This window comes from Melospiza melodia, chromosome 1 (genome assembly GCF_035770615.1).
Source record: "Melospiza melodia melodia isolate bMelMel2 chromosome 1, bMelMel2.pri, whole genome shotgun sequence".
NCBI lineage: Eukaryota > Metazoa > Chordata > Aves > Passeriformes > Passerellidae > Melospiza > Melospiza melodia.
Window position 1 is genome coordinate 41,765,129 of NC_086194.1, and position 27,164 is coordinate 41,792,292.

The 27,164-nt window shown below is 38.8% G+C and overlaps 1 protein-coding gene across 4 annotated transcripts in view; it reads right to left on the reverse strand.

Moving 5' to 3' along the window:
• Window positions 1–27,164, reverse strand: part of GADL1 (glutamate decarboxylase like 1) — an 80,955-nt gene that overhangs the window by 22,939 nt on the left and 30,852 nt on the right. For all 4 annotated transcript variants that reach the window (XM_063155139.1, XM_063155148.1, XM_063155157.1 and 1 more), the window contains exons 10-14: window positions 25,208–25,272; window positions 24,890–24,971; window positions 17,843–18,042; window positions 13,523–13,574; window positions 11,503–11,592 (exon numbers count right to left, since the gene is read on the reverse strand). In XM_063155139.1, the coding sequence (XP_063011209.1) occupies window positions 11,503–11,592; window positions 13,523–13,574; window positions 17,843–18,042; window positions 24,890–24,971; window positions 25,208–25,272 (489 nt within the window). The remainder of the gene's footprint in view (window positions 1–11,502; window positions 11,593–13,522; window positions 13,575–17,842; window positions 18,043–24,889; window positions 24,972–25,207; window positions 25,273–27,164) is intronic.

Below are 27,164 nucleotides of genomic sequence, written 5' to 3' on the forward strand. Positions count from 1 at the left end.
AATTAGCTATTGAAAGGAGGGACCAAAGAATGTGTTAGTTTTACCATTCCTTGATGTTTTCCTATCAAGAACAGATGCCTTTCTAGAAGATGTGCTTATACAAAAGTCACTGGTCTACCCAGAGAAGTCTCCAAAATACAGAGCTGGCCAAGTAGAAAACGACAGTACTCTAAAGCAACCTCTAAACCATTCTTTTATTGAATATTTGTGAACTATGAATCAATAAAAAATTGCAATTCTTTTTTAGACATGCTGCACTTGCCCAATTGTCCACATCCTTTGAAACTCCACTGACATGAGAGTTCCCCACTTTTGCCTTATATAACAAATAGAGTGAATATTTCCCCAGATAGGCTAAGCCAGTGGTGAAGTTGTCACCCATGTTTCAGACTACAGTGCAAGTTTACCTTTACTGTGAGGCAAAATAAAATTCTGTTCAGCAGCTGCTCCTTTCCGGCTGATGAAACAGGAAAAAAAATCTTATTTTCCATCAAACACACAGTAACCCATGTTGTAGCAGTCAATTAATTAAGGGTGAAACTCTAAGATTTTATTTTCCTTCTGTCCAACTCATGGGAAAATGACTAAAAAAAAATCACTATGCTATTTATCTTATGATCACTATTATTGCACTGTGGTCAATTCACTGCTGTTATTTATTGAACATGTCAAACCCAACAGAATGCTACAAGACACTTGTTCCATTCAGAAACCACAGCAGGTACCAGCTGGCAGGACTGGCACCCCCACCAATACCACCAGAAAGATTTGTAACCAGAAGGAACTTTAATTGAGTAGTGTAGAAATGGTTCATTAAAAAAATCACCACTAACAGACCACACTACTACTCACTGTTCATTCATCCACCTGCAACTCCTAATATTCAAGTACCTTTATATCTAAAGCACTCAGAGAAGGTCCTGTTACCACACCCTTGAAGAGCAAAAGGCAGCACTTAAGAAGGTGCCAAGAAATGGTGCCTTCCATTCCTCACTGCAGTTTAATTAGCGCAAAAGCAAGACAAATCATGCATTAACAATTAAACAACTGCTCAGAATGATTTTTGCTTGGCCATGCTCTTTACTTTCACTCTCAGTGAGATTCCTCCTATGCACAGGAGCAAGGGGAGGGGTAGATATTGCTGTTATCTTGCATGTACCCTTCAGCATTGAAATACCAATTATTAGTAAGGTTAATGAGTATATATAACCATCATAAAGGAATATATATAGCCATCATGTATCAAGCCAGTGGCTCTGGTGGGCAGTTCCCTTACCAGTCCCTAGTGCACCACAAAATGCTCACCTAAAAATCACTTCAGTATCAACCCCATTCAGTTCAAATTCCCACTGTAAAACAGATCCTCTGAACTGCACACCAAAACCCTCCCCGGGCCACATTCCAAGTTTTTTTTCTCTGCCAGGGTGCTAGAAAAGTGCTAGAAAAGTCAACCTTCCTTCTACCACGTTTAAATAGGAAAAGAATTTATCCCTTGTGCAAACCACAGAGCAGCAAGTCCACAAAACCCTTCTGTTACTGCTGTTTTTCTGAGACAAAACTATACATCCTCACCATACCCACACAGTACCACCTGCGCAGCTTCAGGCTTGCAAATTATTGCTTCCTTCCCCATCACCAGGAGACCAGTTAGGATCCTTCAGAGAGCCCCTGAGGCTTCTCATATGAATGGAGTAAATTCAGAGCTGGCAGACAGATGGATCAGCTTCACAGACCCAGAGAACATGTTCAGTGCTCCTGAGGGACCGTTCTGCAGACACCCAGGACAGAGATGAGATAGTCATGAGTCAAGTGTACTGGAGATACTCTGAAATGCTAATGCCTCTCAAGGACTGTTTTTCTCATTTGCAGAAAATTAGGAGTTGGAAGGGGCTAAAAAAGGAGTTTATTGTTCCCCTGAATGTCAGATAAAATAATTTAAGTCAGTGCATTAAAATATTATTAAAATCTGTTATGAAAAAATAGATGATAGGGCTTTTATTCAGGTAAAAACAGCACAGAATGAAGCTTCTAGGGACCTCAGCACTCCAGTACTTAGACATTCCCAGAATGCTTCAATTATTGAGTTCCCCTGTGATATATGCTGGGTTTCATTTTGATCCACAGGCTATTAAACATGATCTATGATACTTTCAGAAAAGCAGTAGTTTGGAGTTCAACCTGTAACTCGAACTTTTTTTTTCTTCTATCACAGGTTATTAATGTGCATATGGCACCAAGAGAGCAGAATGAAGGGGTGCACAGATATTCAGGAGCACAGTGCTGCTTTAGGAGAACAAAGTGCATAAGGTCAGGCAGAACAAAATGTGCCGAGTGTCTTCACACTCTGCTTTCTTGCTAAAAGCAGTTCTCTTCACAGAGAGGCACAAAAGGCCATTTAAAATATTAGCCAATATGTTCTAACTCCAACATGAAGCAAAGGAAGTGTAATTAGTCCCATTTAAGCAGAGGAAAATACATGTTGATTGGGCAAACAAGTGCTATGTAGTCAGGAATCTGAATGCACTTTTTCATTGTCAGGGTGATGAAACACCTGCCCAGGGAGGTTATGGAGTGTCTCATCCTTGGAGATATTAAAAAGCCACCTGGACATTGTCCTGGACATCTGACTGTAGGTGTCAGGACCTCAAAGACCTGCAATGCTCCCTTCAAATATCAACTATTCTGTGATTCCTTTTACAAGTTTTTTTTACAATGAAGTTACTTGAGTAACATTTTATGTTATTCCATCCTCTCCCTTTCAATAATAATCTTCTTTTATATGATCCCAGGAGGTAAATACATACCCATATACATGTGTATGCATAGGAACACACATGCATTTACATTGAAACACTGCATATGGACTGTTCTAAAGAGTTTCACAGTGTTGCATTACAAAATATGAATTTTTTTTTCATTTCTGTAGCAGTAATGAACAAAAATGCAATACTGTTCTGTGGAGCAACATGACTCCAAGTAAGAAGTACTTATTTTTTGTTATGCTATTGGGAAATGATGAAAGGTGCAAACAAGGATGACATTGAAGTGCTCTTAATGCTAACAAACAAACAAAGAGACATGAAAAACCCTTACATTCATCACAAATTCCCTTCTCTTTTCTATACTCAAAAATAGTTTAATATTTGCTTTCAAAAAATTGTCATAATTGACATAGTTCTCAGATTAGCTTTTTCAATTGCGCCCAAACACAGATAAAACAATTTTCTGTTGCCAACTAGCTGCTTAATTTCTACGAATTGCACCATTTTCACATAGTCCCCAAAAATATTCACCTTTCTGGAAAAGAAATGGGGTTGTTTTACCCTCTTGGTCTTTCCACAGTTTAAGAGATGCTTAACAATGGGTGCAAAGCACCTGCTGCTCTGGGTAACAGGTTCTATCTATTTGAAAGCCATAGAAATTAAAAAGTGCTGTCTCTGTTCACACAAAAATGGGAAGGAGCTCTTATGTGTGCTTAAGTGCCCTTTAGTAAATTGAGTCTGCAATAAAGCAGAGAATGCTGTTCCACTGAATCCCCACCACCTCTGTCGACCTATCAGTCCCAAAATAAGACTTTTTAGAAGCTTCCTGTATACAAACAGAAAGATATAATTATATGTGAAGCTTTTAACAATGCAAAGATTTGAAAACAGGCTCTTTTCAATATCTGAACTGAAAGCTAGAGTGACACTCAGGTCTAAGCCTGCAAAACTTGTAAGATATTGGACAAGTGGAACCCATGCTTTCCCTGTAGGAAAGGAGTACACCTAGACAAAACACATACCACCACCATAGGTGATTTGCTATGGTCCTCAAAGAATGGTTGTGTCAACTGTTCCTTTTTTAACCTGAATAAAGTACCATGTTTAGCCTGTGGCCATGGCGCTCCTGGTACTTCAGCCAGCTAAGGTATCATCACAGAGCATTTCATACTGCGATGGAAACACACCTTGCAGTCACCTCCTTGGAAGGTTTGGTCCTTTACTTTGAATCTGTGGGTCTCTTGTGATTTTATTTCCTAACAATACTTCTCTCCACTTTGTCTACTGCCCCCAGCTTCATTTCATGCCATTATGTGTATTACCACATGGAGAAATTATTGGACCTTCCATTATCCTTAAAAGGATTTCAAGCAAGAAACGACTAATGTGAAACCTACTTCATCTCTGGAGATCTGAGCAATCTTACTCTGCAGGTGGTTTGGGGAAGATGAAAGCCTTGTTCAGCTTGAATGCAACATATGGAGCTGCAGCAGACTCCCTCCCACCAGCTCTGATTGTTTTAGCAGGCTGAGCACCAGGGATCAATAGAGCCCAGTCCCCAGTGTGCCTTGAACATGCACAGCTCAATGTTAAGTCCCTGACAAAAGTTGCCCTGCACTCTCATCTAGTAAACCATTCAGCACCAAAATCATTGGGGTTCCTTCTCTTTTTTTTTTCCTCCCAAGGACTGAGGTGTAGTTTTAGCAGCTGTGCAGCAATGCTTTTAGAATAGAGTTGTTTTGCTGCCAGATGTATTATTTAGTGACATTGATTGTTGCCTATTTGCATCAACTGAGACAAGCACCACTGGCCTAACATATGTAAAGATTTCTGCATGAATGGGACTGTCACTGGAACCCAACTGATACTACATATCCCTGAAAAGTCACTCTGCAATAAGGGACAAAGTAGAAAGCTAGAACAGAAATGTGACTGTCATGTAATGAGTTACTGCAATATCACTTAGGACTATTATAGAAAGCAGAGGCTGGAAGCAGTTCACAGCCTTGTCTTATCTTACTACATCTACTGTAGTTACAATAGAGTCATAGAAATATACCTCTGTTCTAGCCCCATACACACACTTGATATGCCAGATATCCCATGAAAGAGCAAGTGTGAGATCAGGTCACTCTCACACACCATTTTATGTGGCTGAAAGTTAGGCAGGTGTACAACCTCACCAATGTAAAATATAAACTGAAGTGCCCCTAACACCTGGGTAGAGTCCTAAGGTGAAATGGGCACTGTCAAGTGCATTGACTCCTACTTCTGATGAAGACTTCACCAGCCAATTCAGAACTTTAGACTAACACTACTACTTCAGTAATCATGCAAGAATAAATACAAAAGAGAAAAAAAACCCATAAATTCCAGTTATAATCAGATACACACTCAGAAACCAAAATATTTTACTCTGAATTAACAATTTTTTTTAAAAGCATGTTATTTTTGTATTCTTATAACCCAATTCTATGGCGAATACATTTAAAACAAAGTAATGTTAAATACCCTGTTTAATTAACAGCTACAGTCACTTTTGTACTGATGAGTCATATAAAACTGCAGAAGAAGACACATATTAAAAGGGAAAGTGTGCAAATCCCTCATTAATGAGGTACTGAAACACTGCTATAATTTTTCTCTGCTATTATATTATACTGTACTGTTTTGTCTCATTTATCAAATCCTAGATCTTTCTTCTTAACAATAAGAGTCATTTATATGCAGCCAAACTACAAAAATTTTATTCATCTGCTACAGTATATTATGCAGTATTAGGTGCAAAATAAGAGATGTTGCTGCTTTAAAAATAATGCCTATTTTATTATTAAACTTCTAAGCATCACCTTATGCTGAGGAATGGTCACCCTGATTATTATCTTGTTACTCATTCTGTGGCTCCAGTGCTTGTTGAGCCTCTCTCCCCTAAGGTCCTTGCCTGCAGCCCTGCCTCCACAGGGCCCCCTGATCTCACCTCTCCTGGAATGCTGCATTTCTGCCCCTCTTGAACACAACACTGAGAATGCAGCTTGGTCCAATCAGTCGGGAGGAGATTTTGCAGCCCTTCTCTCCAGAAGCCTGAGAAATGAAAATCTAAAACAGCACACAGCATGCTGAGGATTTAGTGTTAGGTTCTTTTTACCTGTATTTAGAAAGAATGCAGCCAATCAAGGGTCATGGCACCTCTTAGGTTCCCCTTCTGAATAATGAAGCCTTTCCCAAGGATGCTTCTGACTGCAGGTTGCCTAAGTCATGATCTGGGAGCCCCCTTTCTTCTTTTCCATGTTAAAGATGGTGGGAAACCAGCCAGTTCCTCAAGCAGCTTCCCTGGGTAAGTGCCTTAAGTTTTACAGGATGAATCTGAAGCTTTTGTTGACCTTGATTCTCCTGACAAATAAAATTTCTTCAAAGAGGCCCTCCAGAGGTCCCAACTGATATGCTGAAATGACAATCCACCAATCCTCTGTCTAAAAGAAAGATTGCCAAAGCAATCTCTTCCACCTGTGGATTTTTGTTTCTTGAAGTCCACAAAAGATTTGAAGGGTGCTTTAAGAGAAAGCAAAGACCTTGAGGGAGGCACTTGTGAAGTCTAGATGGACAACACCCACAGCCTTTTCTTCCTCACTAAGCTGGTCACCCTGTCATGGAAGCCAATGATTTGGCCAATCTAACTCCTGTATATTTCTGTGCAAATCTTACCTTTTTTTTTCCTTGTCATTTGTTGTGGTCCTCCACCAAAACTGGTGTCAAACTGAGCTAGATGCTAGAGGCAGTAGGCTACTTGCTACCATAAAAGTTACTTATGTAAGGAAAGTTCACAGAACCCTGTCTCTGCCATTACTCTTCAAACACACATATTAAACTATCATCTAATTGTTTCCCTCTTCAAGAGTAAGAAAAACACAGGGATGCCAGCAAATCAAATAACATTTTGCACACAAATCTATTTCAAGTAGAAATACACTTGCATATTTAGGACATATTTAGGACCTTTCTTATGCATAAACCTGATTTCACTGCATTTAATACTGTGTTTTTAACTCATGTAATTTTTCTCTTGTTCTTCCAAAATGTGGAGAACAAACTTTGTCAATATAACCAACTGGAGGTCTTGTTTTCCCATCCCATTCAAATCTTGTACCATAATCAATAGGTATTTTAAACACATAAGTACTGCTGAATGTGGTCCTTGATTAGGTTTTTTTTTTTTTTTAATTTATACTACAAAGATCACAAGATTCAGGGGTTGCCAAGGCAACACCTCTTCAACCTCCTTACATTTATGCTTTGAAATGAAATCTCTCATTACGCAAATGTATCACAACACCATTCAGGATGACAGGCTATTTTACAAATATGCCTTCAGATAACAGATATATTCTCCCAAATAGGACAGAAAGGCTGGAATAAGGTTACCTTTTACTACGGTGAAGAGAGGAGGGGCAAAATGGCATTATTCCTATTCCAAGCTATACAGGTTTTAGTAGGACATTCCTACTTTAACATGACTTGGCATCCTGAGCCTTCTATTACAGCCAATAAATTTTGTATTACTTGGCCAAAAATCCTCAAAAGGAAAGGAAGGAAACAAAACCAAAAAACACCAACTGCATTACAGAAGTGGAGTCTGAGCCTGAGATTCCAGAATTTGGAGTTACTGAATCTAACAGCTGTGTATAAAAGCTTTACTGAACCATTGGAAATCTAATACTCCAGCATATGTTTTTTTATAACTACAGAGCAGGCAAAGTTTAGTAACCACAAAAGGCTTACTAGGAACCTACTGCTGCTTTTTTAACCTAGATCTTGAGGTCTAAAGTGGTACTTAGCAATAAACCACTAGCCTTCTTTATTGAGCAGTATTCATTACACAGTACTCTACCTACAGTCATGCTCCAGGATCATTTGGCAAGGCCAGGGTGCTGCAGGAGGAGGGGTCTGTTAAAACAGTTACTTCTGTGCTGTCTTTTTGTCTGCAAGACCAATGTCTGAGTTTCACCAGACTACAAACTGATCCAGAATGAGTAAGACACAGCTAGCTGACTGTGATAGCAGCAGGACAGCAACAGGACACTTCCAAATCCATCCCTCCAAACTCCTCCTTGTGCCCTAGCATCCTCTGTGCTGCCAGGAGGCTTTCCAGAGATGCTATCATTAACAATCAGCTAGTTCTACATCATCTGCATGCATTTCAGTATAAGCTGAGAAAGCTGACTTTTCTAAAGAGGAGATTGTTGCAAGAACGTGTAGAGATATTTGTAGGTACGAAGAAAATACGTAAATTTAAATTATATCTGCTTATGTGCTTTTACTTCTTCCCTCACTCCCATTTCTGCCTTGCAATTTCCAGTTCAGTTTTTCTCACCGCGACCCCGTTATACGCCGACCATTCTCAGCAGTAAACAAAATAAATCCCACTGTGTCACCAAAGGAAAAGGAGCGAAATTCCCACTTGGGGGCGCATACAGCACTGGCAAAGCCATCGCTCCTTCCTCCCGACAATTATGTCAGCTCCAGGTCAGACAGCAGCCCTCAGTCTGCAATGACAAAATAACACCTCTGACAGATAATTCCAGTTGGCTCTACCAGCAACTCCTCTATTACCACAGAGGGCCCGTTTGCAGGGTTTCCACAAGAAAAAATCTCTCCTCGTTTGTGAAGAATGGCGCTGGGAAACGCTTTACACCGGGTCGTTAAAGGGCTGTACCGCGTGCAGCGCAGGGCATGGACCGCCTTGGACCGTCTGACTGCACCCAAAGCCTTGCTGCACTCTTTATAGAACTAGCTTCACTGCACAGCCAACTGCTGCTGTAATCCCAAAAGATCAAAGCGGTGTCAGACTGTGGATGTGCACAGAATTCCCAATTTCACACATAACAGAGGAATGTGCCATTCATGCTGTTCTTTACTTCCCCATCATGTTGTTTTCTCACTCCCTAAATTGTTCAGGTGATGAATCAAATGACCAGTTAGTGACTGTTCCAAATCCTTCAGGCTTCTATCACCTTTCTGTTTTGAATGTAGGAGATTCTGAAGAGCCCAGATTTCACAGCTGAAGTTGAAGGCTCAAGAATTTAAAAGAAACAAACAAACAAACAAACAAACAGCCTACCAAAAAAAAAAAAAATTAAGCTTCTGAGAGACATTCTATGTAGGACAACAAGAAGGCTGACATCAGAATCCGGTATCACACCACAATGCAGTCAGTCCTGACACATTTCCATATAAAATGGGCCATGGAAAATGGAGAAGAGCCAGTACAGCAGAAAACCTCCAAGGTTATTTTGCATAGGACTATGCAAATTCTTCACAAAGCTGAGGACTTTAGATCTGAACAATTTGCTTATCAACTTTCACCAGCACTAAAACTCATATAACTAGCTTTAGAAGACAACATGTTATTCTGAATAATATTGCTGAACAAGTAGTTTAATAAAATAAATTAATTACCCTAGGGATTTTTAAGACATATGTTTTCTTAATTATTGTCAGTTATGCAGGTCAACAAAAAGGAAGATTGATTTCTGGATAAACAGAATAACTGGAATGTTAAAATGTAGTGTGAAAAGAGAAATTGTGAATGAAAGCATTTTAATGCTCATTTAGTGATATTATGGGAACATTCAGGAACTGCTTGCAATCAAGAAACTGTCACAGCCCCATCTGTCAATCAACAGTACCATGTAACAACCTCTCCAGCCTTAATGCTCTTATCATTTACACCTTGCTGATCAGGATGGATTCCTTCTTGTCCAGCAATATATTTGTATTGATTAATGTAATATAATAACCATGATGGTTGCATCAGCAATGTTAAAACAAATTGATCTTAGCTGAAAAAGTCAAGTCAGTCTTATTTTTTCTGACCCAGTGTTGTCATCCCATCTGCTCACTGATACATGTTGTGCCCCAAACTGGCCCTCAGCATCCAAAAAGCAGAGTAACCCAGACCTATCCATGCAGAGAATCAGGAAGGTGAAATAACATGTTTTCACTGTGAAACAGGCTCACTTCTGCAGTGTCAAACTACTTCCCAGCAGTGCCTAAAATAACACAACTAACCATAATCATTTGTTGTTTCCTCCAGGAGAGAAATTTGTGCCACTTCCTTGGGAGTTTTTGTCTCTTTTGCACTAGATTTTTTTTTCCAGGCTTTTATGGGGAAGAGTGAAATAGTTTATGTCTTAGAATTTGGGATTTCTTAGGTTTTCATCAGAGGAGATATAAGAATCAAGAAAATGTCACCTTGCCCATGAAAAGAGCAGTTGTGATCTGCAGCAGTGGTCAGTTCTTGGAAGAAATTGCACACAAGCTTCTTTCCCTCCAAATTATTTTCCAAAAACACTGGCTAGGAAATCTGTATTTCCAGAATTAATCTATCTATATTGGTACATAAAATAAAGGCAGGTATCTATTCCCTACCCTGACTAGAAGCACCATAGAGTAACAGAGCAAAGAGACAGTAAGTTACACTCCATGAGCCACTCAAATATACGTGCTCAAAGCCATTTGTTGTGCTTCATCCTTTCCCTCCTTGGTCCCATATGTAGCCACATAAATCAAACAGTGACACTTGCAGCAGTTTTTCTTCTATGCCTTCCAGTTGCTCATTCCCAAATCCTCACTCCCCCATGAGTAGATGAGCTGTTATACAGCTCGGTATACACACATACATATATATACATACACACGCACATATAAGGCTTCTACTCTAAGGAGAGGACAGGAAGCTCCAAACAAAAGGAACACAACTTTGTGAAAGGATGGTAAATGCCAAGCCCTTGCATCCATTCTGTGGCTATGCATGCATCTAGACTACAAAAATATACTTTCCAAAACAATACAGATGGGGTTAAGGAAGATCTCTCTCCTAAAGACACTCCAACAAAAATTGAAAGTGATTCCTGTGAAAGCTGTTGAAATGAGGGAAGATGTTACAGGAAGCATGTATATAAAGTATGTATGGCTGTTTACATAGATGTGTATATCATCTGCATACTATCTTCTAGTTTAAACTTCTAGTAGCAAATTCTCTGAAAAAATAAACACAGAACACCACAGCTCTTCCAGAGATGAGCAAACAATGAATTAAATTCAATTGCTCATAGAATAACTTATTCAGTAAAACATAATACCACAATGTCTAGTGGTTTCTTAATTAAGTCTCAACTAATGATTCTCCACTAGTAAATTCAAAATTTTACTGCTGCTTTTTTTCCAAGATGTTCATGATTTTCTATCAGCATGGCAAAGAGTTACCAAGACACTCATCTGTGAAGCTTTTCCCACAGCATTTTCCCATTGTATTCCTGTTGCCATTTATGTTTAACATCAGAAATATATTCTTAAGCACTTCCTTACTTGCATTATCATAGATTATCACAGATAATGCAAGCCAATTTCCAAGGACAGCACTAAGTATATGAAACAGGTAATGAATGAATAATCTGTCTAGACAAGAGATGTGCCAACACTTCCTCTTCTCTCAGTTCTGCCAGCTGCTAACAGCTTGGATGGCAAACTGAATACTTGTTAATGCTTACATCTCTTATAGTAAGAAAAAAATAATTAGATTTTTCTAAACTAATAAAAAACTTAGATATTACCAACATCTATTTAAGGATTAAATCCCCAGTCAACTGACTGGTTCTAATGGTGAGCAAAGCTGAGGGCTATTTCCCATTTTTTTCTGGCACACAGATTAATCAGTAAGGCTCAGGTAACACATGACACTCACCTGGTGCAGCTTTTGCCAAAATTCAGGTCCATCCTCCATTTTTCTTAAGCTTGGTGGAATGTACCAAAAGCAGACGTTTGCATACTCCGGCTAAACAAGAGAACGAGTGATTGTTTATAAGATGTAATAGGACACATATCACAGCTTTTCAAAGAGTTCTGCTTTACTTTTTGTGAGGGTGAATTCTTTGAGTTTATACTCTTTCCTTTAAAGCTTCCTCCTCCAAGTCACCTTTGGTTTCCTTGTTTTCGAAACTAGAAATAATTTCTCAAATCATCCATTCCTCTTCCTGCTGCCAGGGGCTGCTTTTCAATCTCTTCTTCCTATATCCATCTTTAACTCTGTTTTACTCAGTAAAAAACCTTGGCTAGAAAAAGTATTAGAGAAGTGCAGAAAGTAAGTTACAGAATTCATATTTGAAGCAACTTTAAAGAATACATTTTCTTTTAAGTGTTTTGGGGTTTTTAAATGGAAATTTCCAATTATGCCTTTTATACAAAACACAAAAACTCAGTTTTTGTGACCATGTAACACTTTCACACCTCATAATTTTTCTACTGAACAATGCCAATCTCCTCTCATATCACAGAGCACACTATACAGTGCTGGAGTTAATGCTGAATTTCTCAATTGCCACATTTTATAAGAATCTCAAGATCCCTTGCCGGGTGTGCACCATATCCTGAATATATCCTGTCTAATATCTAAGGAGGCCTTTTGAGCAAAGACTGAGACTTCACATGTCTGCTTCTCTCCAGGGAAATTTTGCCTTTAAACTCAGCAGAGTTTGCTGCAAGGCTCCCAGCCATGGCTGTTCACCATGCATTATAAAATAAGGCATTTTGTGCTTATGTTTCTCTATCATATATGATTGAGAAAATGTTCCCAGCAGGCCAGTCCAATGTCTATACATTTCCTGCTAATTTGGAACTTTTTTTTTGTTTATCTGTATAGAGAACAATAATATGAGGAATAGATACACTTTGTGATGCCATCCCACACAACCCTTAAATCACTAAGTCAAATCTTGACCTCCACTATTTGCAGCACAGCATTCAGATGGCAAATAGATTTTAATATGGATTATGATAATTTGGATTGTGAACTCACACACCCCACTCCTCTCCCACATGCCATCCTCATCAGTACCGGAGGAAAGAAAGAAACTCTGTTAAAAGGGAGCTTTACTGACCCCATCCTGTGCTGCTGATCTAAAATTCTTCAACTGATTAGCAGTTTTCAAAGTTAAAGAGAAAAGTTTATATTGTATGAATAGTATAAAATATTTTTCACGTTTTGTATTTTGTCTAGCCTAACCTGGAATGCTCATGGTGGCATTACTCCACCTCCCATCCTCCTCCATGTGCTCTCTTCCTCATGACCCCACACAGCTGCCTGTCTTTCATACAAGCACACCTCCAACAATGCAAAAAGGTTTTCATTAAAATGACAGGTCTTTGCAACATCCCCCAATATCAGCCTCATTAACCAAAGAGCTGAGGACAGATGGAAAAGCAGTACTCAAGCTCTATTCCCTACTTCCCCCAAGCAAGCTCTCCAAACAGGAAATAAGCTGACAGGTTTAGCAAAACAAGTGAAACACACAACTTTTGGGTAGCTCTTAGGAAGATGGGAGTCAAAGTAGAACTAGGGGAAAAAATATGGACTTTAACAATGAAAAGTCCATCTTTAGGATCAAACTATTTTTCCATCCAGCACACAGTCTTATTTGTAGGTCTGGCAAGCATTGCTTTTTTTACAGCCAGCCTCTTTGCTCTCACAGAAAAGTGCTCTCTATGTCCCCTGAGGAAATACAGGACCAGAAGATAAGAAATTAGTTAGAATGATGGTAAGGAGCACAGCCCATGTTATGTGTGTTCAATCATATCTGTGGACCTCCAATACATAAACTGACTAGATTAGATACTTTAAATACAAGTTGGTAATTGACTAAAAAGAACAAAATCAAACAACTGAGGCTTCCTAACAATAACAACAGTTCAGTTCTCATTTTACTTACCTCTAAAAGAAGCTGGAATCCCTCTCTTTTTTTAATTTCCTCTACAAGATACCTATAATTAAAAAATTAGGGATTTAAAGCATAGAACAATACACAGAGAAACAGCAAAAAAACCCAGGGTCTTAAACAAGTATTCCTTTTTGTGTTGTTTTTTTTTTTTTTCTACACTTAGAAAACAACAGAGTCAAACCTCATTTCTACCTGCTGTGAAAATGCAATAGCTATTAGTTCCTGGAAACAAAAGAAGGCTACAGCCAGCCAAGGAGCACTAAGGAGAAGCCAAATTCTGTCCTCAGGCACAGATTTTCAGCAGAGCCACATGGCACAAATTGATCCTATTTGCATCAGGTTGTGAACTTTCCCACTGCAAATTAATACCTCCATCCCTTGTTCACAAGTGCCAGTGCTGGGCTGCCATGTTATTTCATTGTCACTCTGACACCTCTTGCATTCTACTATCACCAGAATCTCTTAGCTCAGCCCAGAATTTAAAAATTTGAACATACTTCAAGCTCAGCAATTTTCCCAGTGCTGCCCACATTCCACATGGTACAACAATGTAACTTTCCATTCAGTGTGCCACTTCTTATGTACAACAATCCCTGGACCTCCTGTGCTAACAGGGTATTAAAATGGGAATTTCCTTCTCACCTGCCACGTGTGAAAAACCTTCAATGGAGAGGTGGGTTTGAATCAAAATTTTGGATACAAACCGCTCCAATTTACAGAAATTTTTTAAAACATGACCACAGCTTTGCATGGCACATATCACACAGGAATTCTGAAGCAAAGGGGATGTAGATGGGAATTCTCTTTTCTTCTCCCTCCCTCAAGGCCTCACAAAGAAAAATTTCAACAAATTCACTGCAAATTCACACTGCTTTTCCATTCCAACAAAATTTTAGTTCTTTTACATGAAGATATTGCTGTTTAACATTAATAAATGTTAGTTTAACTGACACAGTTGAACTACTGATTGTGCACAAATCTGTTCTTCTCTTGCATTCACTGTTTGGCATTTTCCTGTCTGAAGCTGCATTACTGGTCGTCACACCAGTAACTCTTTTTGATGAGAAATACTGTGAGAATAACCTCCCTTAGTCTTACCCATACACCTGAAATTTGCTGCCAGCAGGGACACCCCTAGCACAGCTGACTCTGCACTGCCCCTCCTCAGCAGACATGCTGCAGAAACAGGCTGGCTGGGTGAGCAATAAGCAATACCCTGGATGGCACACACTTTTCCAAACAGCACCTGGGGAGTTGTCACGCTGTTTATCATTACCAAGAGCTGTGCTGTGACTCACTGCCTCCCAGCACACACCCCAGCACAGCACTGCTGCAGTGCAGGGCCAGAGCCTGTGGCACACAGCTCAGGAGTTGTGTGTGCACTGGGGAGGGGTTTCCTCTCCCTGGAACTAGGTTCTGTTGTTTCTGCCATCACTGCTCAGATCCTCCTGTGCGCACTGGTTTGCTATCTGGCTGTTAATGTCCACACTGCTGCTTAGGCTGAGAGACATGATTATCTGTAATTATCTTATGTCAAACAAGCTTGCTGCTTCTTGCTTGTCCTGTTTATTACAAGATGCTTGTCTGCGCCATAAAACCAATTTCAACAACGTCAGCAGGCTATTCATATGGTAGTGGCCTTCAATTAATTTTTTTCTTTTAATAAATTATGAAAGCAAAACCTATCCATAATCACTTTCCTTTTTCTTTTTTTTTTAGGTCTTGAATTGTTAGAGCAATTTTGCAATGCTAATATCTTTCCCTCTTACCTCAAGTGCCTTTATTTTATATCACCTAGGTATAAAATCTGACATAGGCTACCTGGTGTCAGTCAGGTTCACAGCACTGTTAATCATGTTCTTAACTACACTGCCAATAACCTAAGAAGGCAGCTGTTAGAAAATCCATTGCCCATGATTTATCTTGCCAGGATCATTTGATGGCAGTGGAGCAATTTACTTTGTGCATCTCTCCACAGTTGACAGTGAAGTTTTATTATCATGTCACAATTGTAGTATGTTAGAGGGGCTTGAGTCTTAGCGAAGACCAAAGTACACAGAGAAATGTCATTTGCTGTGATTAAGCCTTGCAGAAAATGAGGGGTGGAGATCTGCCATGGAAGTAGACATATGTCTGCTAACAGTGGGTGTCAGAAGAGGAAACAGGCAGAAAATTTCCAAAGAAGATGAAGCATAAGATGCAGAGTTGTTTATGTAGTAACTGTAGCTGTATTGTAAAAGCAGTTTATGTCTCCTTTCTTTTTAGTAGTGCTTTATAAAGCAACATCCCTACATCAAAGATAATTGGGGGAAGAAAATACACAAAAAAATCTGAAGCAATCAGTGGGATGCTCTACATATTTAAAAACCAAGCCTTTCCAAAGAGACAGCATCACAATCTTCCTGGGATATTTAATACCCTGAAAGCATGATTCATCTCCAGAACAAGAAGATACTATTGGAATAGCCAATAGGCAAAGTTTGCTGCAGAAATACATGCTTGCAATTACTCTAAAACCTTTGCAGCTCTGCTTGGCAACAAGCAAAAAAAAAAAAAAAAAAAAAAAAAAAAAAAAAAAAAAAGCAATGTTGCCCTTAAAGCCCTAAAGTCAGTGGACTAATTCCAGAATTAATCCAGGTCTTTGTTCAGGAACACTGAAATACTACCCTTGCAACTGAAGTAACATCTAATGTAACAAATGAGGAGAAAGGCTCTGAATGTCTGCACGGCAAGTAGTTGGTAAACCTGGTATCCATACAAATTCAAGATGGCAATCCCACCACTGTGAAGAATCTATTTCATCAGATAATGTCTAAAAATTAAATTTCTTCCTAATAGAAAAACAAACCAAACCCCAGAAGAGACAAGCCAGTCACTCCTTATAAGAGTTACCATCTGAATCCTAATGTTGAACAGAAATATCGATCCCAGAAAGGTCATTAATCACTACACAGTCAGTCAAATGACCCTGGCCAGCGACCTTGATAAGGCTGAATTCTCCTACTGATAGTGGAAAGAATTACTTACTCTGAACAGACAAAGAACAGAACAATGCTTTGCAACAAAAACAAGGTGCAATTTAACCAGAACATATTAAAGAAGATATAACCAACCAAAAACCTGAGTGACTTTAAAGAAATAAAGTCACAATTGTTTTTTGGTTCCACTGGTTTTGGTTCTTTCTTTTTATTCCTTTCAAATCCACTCTGGGTTTAGGTCAGGGGCATTTTTATATTTTTATTTTCTCTTTAGGTAACTTCATTAGAGTCAGACTATTCCTTGAATTTTGATTGAGGTAAACATTCAATACTTTTCTACTTGTTATTTCATATAAAAAGTAAAATGTCAATACCAATTATTTGACTTAAAGCAGTGTGTAGCTAGCTTGGTGTAGTTTTCATTGTGCTTTTTTTTGTATAAAGTCTGAACAAATATTTTACTTAAAGTGAACTTTTTTTAGTGGGCCATTATTTCAAAATTATTTATTCTAAGAGAAGAGAAAACCACCTGTACATGGAGTCTCTTCCCAGAAACAAGGACATCACCATCACTTTATAAACACCTTCTACTAAGAATTTTGCTGAATCCACTTGTGAAACTCAGTTCTGCAAGACCAAAAACTTAATGAAACTGAAGAGGACAGGTGTGGGGAAGATCACAAGAAAAAGCTGTTTCAGTCCCTAACAGAAATGTAATACTATAAATGTAATACTGCAAGCATTAAGAACTTCAGCAAACTTGAGAAAAACCACTCAGTATGTCAGAACAATATTGTTTGCATACACCCTGATACATACATTGTTTATATACACCCTAATATTAACACAGTGTCCTCATATGAGTTTTCCATGATCGGTTTTTTGCGTTTCCTCTTTCACAAGGAATGATGTGAGCAGGAAGCTTTGATTCTTGCCAGACACAGCTTGGATTCTGGCACATAAAACTTCTTTTACACCAAAATCAGAACACACAGTTGAACAGAAAGTGTTGAAAGAAAGTGTTTTAGTAACTCTGTCCTATGTGCGTAGTTCAGGTAACACAAATGTTCCCCAATACAGACCAATAGCCTAATTTTGACTTCTATGTTTGCCAACATTTATGCTTATTGCTAAAAGCAATCACTACTATTAAATATTGTATCAAATGTAATAACACTAATTATTATTGTTATTACTTCCACCTATTATACACAAACAAAAGGATAGAGGCAAAATGTAACAATGGGGTCTGTTCCAGGATATGGAGTATGAGCAGTGACAACACTTCAGCCAATAAAACAGACTAGACATACTCAAAACTGTGAGGGCGTACCTTGCCAAAGCCAGTGCCCTGTTCACTCTCTCCTCAAGGCCTGTAGTTCCCAGTGCTTTCCACATCAGCCAGAATTTGAATGCGTCTGGACGCCTGCTGCACTGAATGGACTTGTCCCCAGTGTCGTAGCTGACGTCGTAGAACTTGTCCTGCTGGAACAGGTAGGCAGCCTCAGCAGAGTAGCACTTCTTCAGGAGGCCCTGTGAGGAAACAAGATAGAGACTTCCATTGGTGATGAGCATTTTCAAACCTCCTCACCAAAGCCTTTCTTTTCTTGTCTGTATCAAATTCTTATCAAACAGATCCGGATATGCAGGATAGCATCCAAAGCTAATGATGTGGTTTAAGAAGCCTGGATGAGCCTAAAGTCAGTGAATTCACACTGACAACCAATATTTATTTATAAATATAAATAAATATTTTCTTCATAATGTCATGAAAGAGCAGTGATATAGATCAGCAGGTTGAAGAGGAATTTTGACTCAGATCTCAAGAAATCATGGGAGTGGGTACCACAGAAACAGTTGCCCTAAAACATATATGGATATGAAAGAGACAGAACAAGGAGACACCTGCACCAGGCTTTAGATCACAGAATCGCAGAGTATTTAAAGCTGGAAGGAATCCACAAGGATCACTGAGTCCAATCCAAGTGAATGGCTCATACAGGAACTGCACCCACAGTCTTGGCTTTATAAGCACCACCATGTTCAAGAATAACCCCTGAGGAACTTCCTACATGTTCACAAATGGCTCAATCCATTCCTGCTTTGGTTAGTTGCAGGTAGGGAAGATTTTAGCCCAAAGAAATAAATGTTTAGCCCTTACTGCCAAATAGTCACTGTGGATTTAGCACAGGCTGGCTGTTTGAACAGAAAAACCACAAGGAGGTTAGTACAACCCATTTTTTTTTCTCTTTCACATTTCAGATAAATGTAACATTTGAAAATAAACTTAAGAAAATATGCTTTCATATATGCTAATCATGATTTCTAAATAAAATTATTTTTATTCAGGAATCTCCAGCCTACAGCTTCTGAGGGAGAACCTGGGCAGAGATGAGCAGCACAAAACAGACAAAGATTAATGAGTGATGTGGCAGGCTCCAGCAGAGAACAAAGCTGGGAAACAGAAAGCACAGAGGCTGCTACAGATTTAAAGGTGCAGAGGAAGAGAAGAAAAATAGAACTGGCTGTTGGTTGAAGAATGATATACCAAAATATACTCTGTAAAACTATGAAGTAGAGAGAAGGGCTGGCAGAAAGCAGGTCACAAGAACAGAGATGAGGGTGGCCCTGTGAGGGGCCCAGGAGACAGAAAACCTGGATCTGTCAGTGCTAAGAAGAGCACAACTCATCTTCCAACTCAATCTCACTCTTCAATTTGAGCAAACAAAAAAAGCATTTCTCATTTTGCCCTTTTCTTTGCATCTGCTGCAATTCTGATTTTAAAATGGCACAGTGTCTGATATTACTCTTGATCAAAGTGTCATATTCCCACAACAGAGGTACAATTCTTGTTCTACATTCCAATATCCTACTTATGACTTTGGGACTGGCAATAAAATGGAGTAAAAAGGTCAAGACAAAAAAAAATTAATGAACTGACATACACAGAATAACTGCCTCTCTCCTAGACTTTCTAATTCCCTCCAAAAAAGCAAAGCAAATAAAAAACTCCACCTGCACACCTATTAATAGAGCACTAAAGGAGAACACCACCAAAGTTTCTCCACAAGTTCTGTGAGGGTTTGACAATCCCATTGTAATATTTGATAAAAGTACAGCAAATTTGGTCTGAACTCTTAAGTCACAGGAGCAGCATGTTCAGCCTGGTGAAAAGGCAGCTTTTATGACAGCTTGGGGGAAAAAAGGGTTGGGTGTCTGCTCCTCTCCCTTTGCAGAGTGATAATGTGCAGCTGCAGCACAGGGTAGCCACAGCTGGAAAGCCAATGATGGATGCAGTGTTTTGCAGCATATAGGATTCTAACACCTACTTGGCAATTTTCTCAAATAAAGAAAGGCAAGAAGATGACATTAGAAATGACAGAATAGCCAAGCACTGAGGCATCTGTATTTTTGAAGGTTTTTTGCAGCTTTTTTTCCCTCTGGCTAGCAGCTGCACAACAAGAAACAGGAGTCATTCTGTCAAGACATTGTCCTTCATTCATTTAGACCTTCATTTATACCTTTACTTCCAGGAGAATAACAAGTTTACTAGACATAGTGTTTAAAAAAAAGAAAAAAAACAAGCAAAAAAGCAGCAACATCCACAAATTTAAGCTAATTGCTTTGTCTCTTACTGATTTAAAATGTTGAATGATGTATCTGCAGTGTGTGTACAGCAGGGTTGATAAATGAGGCACTATCTTCTGCCTTATCAGAATGCAATGCAGCTGCACAATAGAGGATGTCACAGAATAGAAGTTCCCTTCATGCCTGTCATCTGATAAATAGTAACCATTGTTTATCACAAGAAACCTAAATGCAGTTGGCAATATTACAAAAGACTAAGAAGTTCACTTAAGATCACAGGACAGTTGCAGAGTTACATAGTTTTTAGAAAATGCTCTAGAGTGAAAATGCAACAAATATTTTGATGGCCCTGAGTCAGCTTGTGTTGTTGGTAGTGTAGTTCATTATTAATAAAAAAACTGGCTGGTACTTCATCTCCTGGTGCATCTGAAGCTGACAATACATGTGGCTTTATGATCTTTTTCCACCTGCTTATCCTACTAAGAATGCAACACGCTGAAGAAATCCTGCTGAAGATACTGATGCTATCAATCTCCAGAGGCAAGTATAGTGACATCCTCCTGCCTGTCACTAGAGCAGAGAGGAAAAGAAATGAAAATCATCCTTTGTGAGAAAGAGACAAATATCAAAAAGAAAGGTGGAGGAGAAAGAGAAGGGAAAAGAAAGAGAACAGAAGACAAAAAAGTCACCTCAATTTTCCAAGTCAAACAATGGAAACGTAGAAGGAAAAATAAAGGACAGAAATATGCTTTAAATATGCTTTCTAACTCAGGGTTCTCAGTCCCAACAGTTTTCCACACAGTAACTGAGCTGCTACATCTGCTCAGAATTGCAAAAGTTTCATTAGAACTGCCCCATTGGACAACTTGGAGTTTCTTTCTTCAGCATCTTTTCTCTTTCCACCCTTTTTAATGCAAGTTCTTAGCCTTATTGTCAGTCTGTTAAAGTTTAGGAAATGGAAATACTATTTTCATAGAGGCTCCAGTCCACTATGAAGTTTCAAAGAGTTTTTGATTTTGATGAAGTCTATGAAGAGCTTTTGTGTGTTCTAATTAATAGAAAATTGATGAAAAAATATTGATACTGAAGGCAAGAGCTCCAGTTTCATAATTCAATATATTTTTCTCATTGAAGAGACTTACCTACAGCAAGTCTTCTGATCTCTTTCCATTTCCATTGCTAGTCAAAAGTGAATTTCAATTTCATTAATAAAATATCTTTTTCCCCAAGACAGGCCTCTCCCTGATTTGCCTTTTCTGAGGCAATAAGGACAGCCTTTTGAATAGCATACTTGAAAATTGTCAAAAGCAATGTAGTGTTAAAGGACACTACAGCAACGTGTTTTGAGAGGTGAGAAGGAGCTCTCAGTTGTATTAAACCCAAGCAAAAGCGATGAGAACAGAGCATTTCCTGCAGCTGCTCTAGAGGGGAATCAAGGAGGTAGATATCTCTATATTGCTAATGATGAGGAAGAGATTACATGTGGATAGCTGCCATCATCACCTTAATCAATTATATTCTGCACTAAAATGAGATTTCATTAGCTACGTTGAGATGTTATTCTTAACTAAGAAGTAAAAATTCTGCTTATTACCTAGAACTGATTCTGAATTACCTAAACCAGTGCTTCACTCTCATGAGTCACAGAACTTTGGCAGTCGTGATAAACAGTTCTCTGTTAATATGTAGATAATATTCACACAGATATGGATGACAGCAAGGACAAACTGGAGTAACTCTGTGGTTTTTAAGGGAGTATGTACAACCCAACACTAATTCTTAGCGTTTTGAGAATATATAAGACCAAAACTGGGTTCACCAATGTTTTTAGATTATTGGTCCATCTAGGTTTGCATTTAAACAGTCACTGCAATTCATGATTCAGCAATACCAGTGTTTTCTGACTAAGACGATCTTGGAGAAGTGATGAAAGTTACTCAGGGCATGGCAGTGAAAAACGAATTGATGAGCACTTCTTGAGTACTTTAAGCACTGAAGAACTACAGCCATTGATCTGAGCTTTTACAAAGGATTAGCCAATCTTTCTTTCCCTTTGGTGAAATTGCTTCTCTCTTCTAATCAAGCCAAACACTTACATCTCTTTTCTATGTCTACCTTCCTTGGAAATATTCCAATTTTGTTTCACTAAAGCTGGAAAATACTCTTTTATCAGCATTTCACTGCAGTTAATCTTTTTTTATCAGTTTTTTTTTTTTTTAATCTGTACAGGAAAATATTTAATTACAATGTTTCATTCTAACAAGTCAGTTGTAGTGTCTTAAATATAATAACACTGCTAAACCCCATTGAAGAAATATGGCAAAAGAAAAACCCAAACCAAAAAAAGCCACTATTACCTATGTTAATGGGAAATTACAGTGTTACCAGAACAACTGAAATGTGATGACATCTTCTAAAGATTAACTTTCATACAGAAAGTACGAAGGAGAAGAAGAAAAACTGAAGGGGATTAATTTGCTCACTTATAATCAACTAAGCCTAATTCTGAAGTATTCAAAATTTCCAAATGGACTTCAATGCAAATGGGAAGATGGGCTAACAAAACTTTCTTAATCAGTCTTTCAAAGGGAATTAGGGTAATCCACAAATGGGACTTAACATTCATAATTAACATTTTGCTGCTTTGATTTCTTGGAGAATTCAGAACTTCAGAATCTACCTTAGGTTCCTTGAACACTCACTCAGAGAGCAGCGTGTGCCAGAGTCTTCCAGCTCACATCTCAGCATCCAGTTCCCACTGATGCATCCTAACCACAGTGTGAAGGAATTATGTTCACATACAAACATGTGCTTCATCTTAGCCATAGGTATTTATGTGCTTCAGAAGTGGAACAAGCTCCCAAGTGAGAAATGATACATGTACTTTTTCCTTCTCTTACTGGTGCAAAAATAGCATTTTTAATGGGAAACTGGATTCAGCTGCCTCTTCTTGTATGGAGAGGATCAAAGTGAAGCAACACTTCTCTGTCAAAGTGTCTCAAATATGCATTTGATCTTTTTTTCTTAAGGATTTATATTCCAGCTAGTTAATAAGAAAGTACTCAAATCTGTATGTGTGTCTGTTTGCATATAAAGACTTCACTGGCACATACACAAAATGAGTAAGAGCCAATTTCCCAGGAAGCAGACAGAGTAAAACAACCTTTCTTCCCAATGCTGCCAAATCTTCTGCATTCCAAACATTTCTCACTGTACAACATGGATCTGATGCTGCAATCCATAGTACTTCTGTTTTCACCCCTCAAAGACCTAAGACTCAAATTTACAAGTATTTCTAACACAATATTGCCTGGCTGTCATTTAAAAGGGGAATGGGATCACTCTACCAGACCTTACACTGCACAGAAGGGAACCACTAAAAGGCTGCCAGAGCCCTGAAGTTGGAACAGTGTTCATAAAGTGACTTGAAAGGCTAGAGCAGCTAGAACAGTTCAATCCTCTACATTTCTTTCCTTTATCTTCCTGAGAAATTTCCACAATTCAGTCAAAGTAGCCTAATCATTACCTGGGGCAATATCAATGTACTAGGCCTAATTAGTTAAAAATACAGCATTGAAATCTTCCCAAGCTTGCAATTAAGATACTGCATTAATCTTAGTCAATAACATTATTCTGTTTGTTTTTCAGCTCAGAATAAAGTGATGGATGGTAACACTGAAATATAATCCTATTCAATCTCACAGGCTCTAATGTAAGGAAATGAGGTGGCACAGTTCTCCTTACTGTCCTGCCAGGTCTCACCCCTGACCTAGAGCAATCAGCTACAAGAGAGTGCTGATTAGCAAGTACACTCTTTGGTCCTCATCAGCTCTTACCAAAAGAAGTTCATAACAAATTACATGGATAGGTAACCCCAGCAGCTGAATAGAAAATATCAGTTGTTTTGACAGAGATTTATAAAAGCAATTTACAAACCACAGCCACAAAACAGCAATGCAAACCTTAGGGGCTCAATGTCATCGTGAGGTTCAGTCTGTTATAACCTATGGAGTATAAGGTAAAATTCACTCATAACGATGGCCAGTTGGCATAAATTTTACCAGGTCTGATTTTTAAATGAAGGTTGAAATAATGAACCTCTTACTGTTTGTTTGGGGGTTTTTTTGAGATAAAAGAATGCCACAAAGACGCAAGAAAGGACTTTCGCTACGTTGCAAAGTCATCTTGAGATCAGAGCTCTGCTGTTTTCCTGCTAGACCTCTAAATTAGTCATGGCTTTTGGGAAGTCTAAATCACCCTGCTGATGAGGACAAACTGATAGAGTGTGGGCAGAAGGCTCAGCACCTTTACCTGGATGTGCTCTGACTCCCAGTCTGGTGCTTCCTCCAGTGCAAGGGGAGGTGCAGATGAGCTCTGCCTGCCTTAAGCAGACACAGCACTGCTGCAGTCCCCATGGATGGCAGCTATTCTGAGGGCTTTGATGAGCTCAGTGGCTGAGTGTGCCAGGCCCAGGTGACAAAATACTCCATTCTGAATGCAAATTATGTGCAGAAGTTAACTAGCAAGGGCACCAGCTGCAAAATTTGACCACTAGTGAGTACAGTGATTTGGATTGTTTTTACCCTTCTCTTTTATTCACCCTTTATTAATTAAGTGGTGAAATTCAAAATAATATAATTCAGCCTTTGTACTGCAGTATAGTAAAACTGACTTTCAGCTGTTTCCTAATTATTTCCACTTTTATTTTACAGCAATGACAGCTTATTAGAATACAAAAAAAAAAAAAAAGGAAAAAAGGAAAAGAAAATAAAAAAAGGTCAGGAGGGCTTACAGAATTATCTTTCACCAGAAGAGCACAGCACTGGATTCCTGCCAACAGCATTTTATGGGGATTCCAGGCAACAGAATCAGCTCTGCAAAAATCATAAATAGAGAAAGGGAGGTGAAAATTGCATCTATAATCATGGGTACTTAAGAATCAAAAAAGACCAAACACAATCCAAGCAGACAAATCAGATTTCCCATGCACCCACACCCACCACAGGTTCAGAAATCTCTCCAACTATTTTTAAAAATGCAGCACTTATGGAAGCCAACAGGGCACCTAACTTCCACCTCAATCCCTAGTAAATAGATTCAATTGACTTACCTGTGGATACCATGAAGAAGTCTGCGATGCTTCCTTGATATCAAAGCTGAGCCACCCCAAGAAGCCTGTTGGAACATTTACAGAGCAAGAAAATATTATTTTTGATAATACTTCAACTAATAATTTCTAAAGGTGTCTTATCTCATTTAAAACTTTGTTTACTACACGGTCAGTGGGCTACATTTTGCCTTTAGTTACACCTCCTGAAATAAAGACAGCAGCCTGGGGCTATGCCTGAAATAGAGGAGGTTGTGGTCTGTGCCAGAACATGAGCCACAAACCAGAGTGGTCCTTCTGAGTAAGCAAAGGCAATGAACTGAAATGTCCTTGCATAACCAGACTCACTCCTGATACCAAAAATACCTGATACCTGTTGTTGCTTCCTTTCCCCTGGCCTTAAACTCTCAGTGACAGCAGAAAGCCCCACTTTGCACATCTTCCTCCTGCTAGCCAATTCCTTTCTGAGAATTTCACAGGGGAAACAGTGGGCAGAGATAATCTCTGGCAATTGCAAAGGCCAGGCTCAGATTTTGCAGAGATATGAAAAGCAAAGTATGTCAGTGAGCAATAGCAGCATTTCTGTCACCAGCAACCCAAATGAGCTTAAAATTACTGAGAACTCTCTCAGCTCACCTAAGAACTAAGTGTGTGCTCTAAGAGTCACTTAGACCTTCTCTGTAGTGAGGAGCTCTTCACTGAAACTCCTTTTTTACTTCCATCTAACCTAGACATTCATCTTTGGGTGATACTTTTGGCAGATGTGTCTCTCCAGGGACTATAGAAGGAACGCAGACAACTAGTTTTTTATTACATATGTTTAATTTCTGGACAATTTGAATTAGGGAATGTGATACTTTTTCATGAATTCTGCAAGGATCTGGTCTGTGAACCTTCAGCTCCCAAACAATAACATTTATCCACAATGGAAAGGTGAGGAGACCATGCAAACATTAAACATGTCACACAGAGCATTTGAGAAGTTACTGCTAGATAAATAAATATATAAAAGTATTTTCAATACCCATGAAGGCAGAATGTACTTAAGCGAACTACCTGTGAAGCAAGCAAAGCTCTTCAGAGACACACAAAAGACATCAGTCCACAAAACTGACTCAGTTCATAAATTTGGACTCAGTTTATTAAAAAAAAAATTGTAAAGAAGAAGAAAGTTGCTGATGTAAAGATTCCTGACCTAAGCATAGAAAATATATGCTTGTTTGGTTTTGGGGGTTTTTTTCTTTCATTGAAATAAAAATATGTGATAGCTGATATATGAGTTCATCATTGGTATTTGCTTCACAGGCCATACATTAGGAATGAGATCAGTTATCTCTGGGAGACAGGATGGCAAAGGCTCACAAGGGAGATGAAAGTTATTAACTTGTCTTAAAAAGTCATCCTCATTAATGCCACACATTAATAAATCAAATCATATTTTACATTGTCATGCTCACAGCATCCTTCCTGAGACAAGGGCTGCTGTACAAGACTACAGGTGGGACCTGAGGTAGGAAATTATTTTGCCTCAAACTTCATGGTAATCCTGCAGTACCATGACTTGCAACTTTTTTTCTCCAGGTAGTCCAAATTTGCCCTGCTATGGGATGACAATCAAACTAATACAAGAGACAAATACTACTCCTCTCATATAAACAACTCTTTAAAATATAATACATTGTTAAAAATTTGCATCCAAAATTTCCGTGTTTGAAAAAGTTGACATTCTTACACTGTTTGTGGAAAACAAGACTAAAAAGGCAGTTGAGAGGTCATCTCAACAGTGCCACCCCAAAGCCCTACTCCTCTCATTTCTCTCAACTACATCTTTTTAGAGATTATTAATCATGGACCAACTACACATGTAATTAGCACTGAAGTGAAAAATAAAATACAGACAGAGACCAGCAATTCCTGCCTCCACAGCATTGTTGGCCCTACTTTCTGCCTTTTTTTAAAA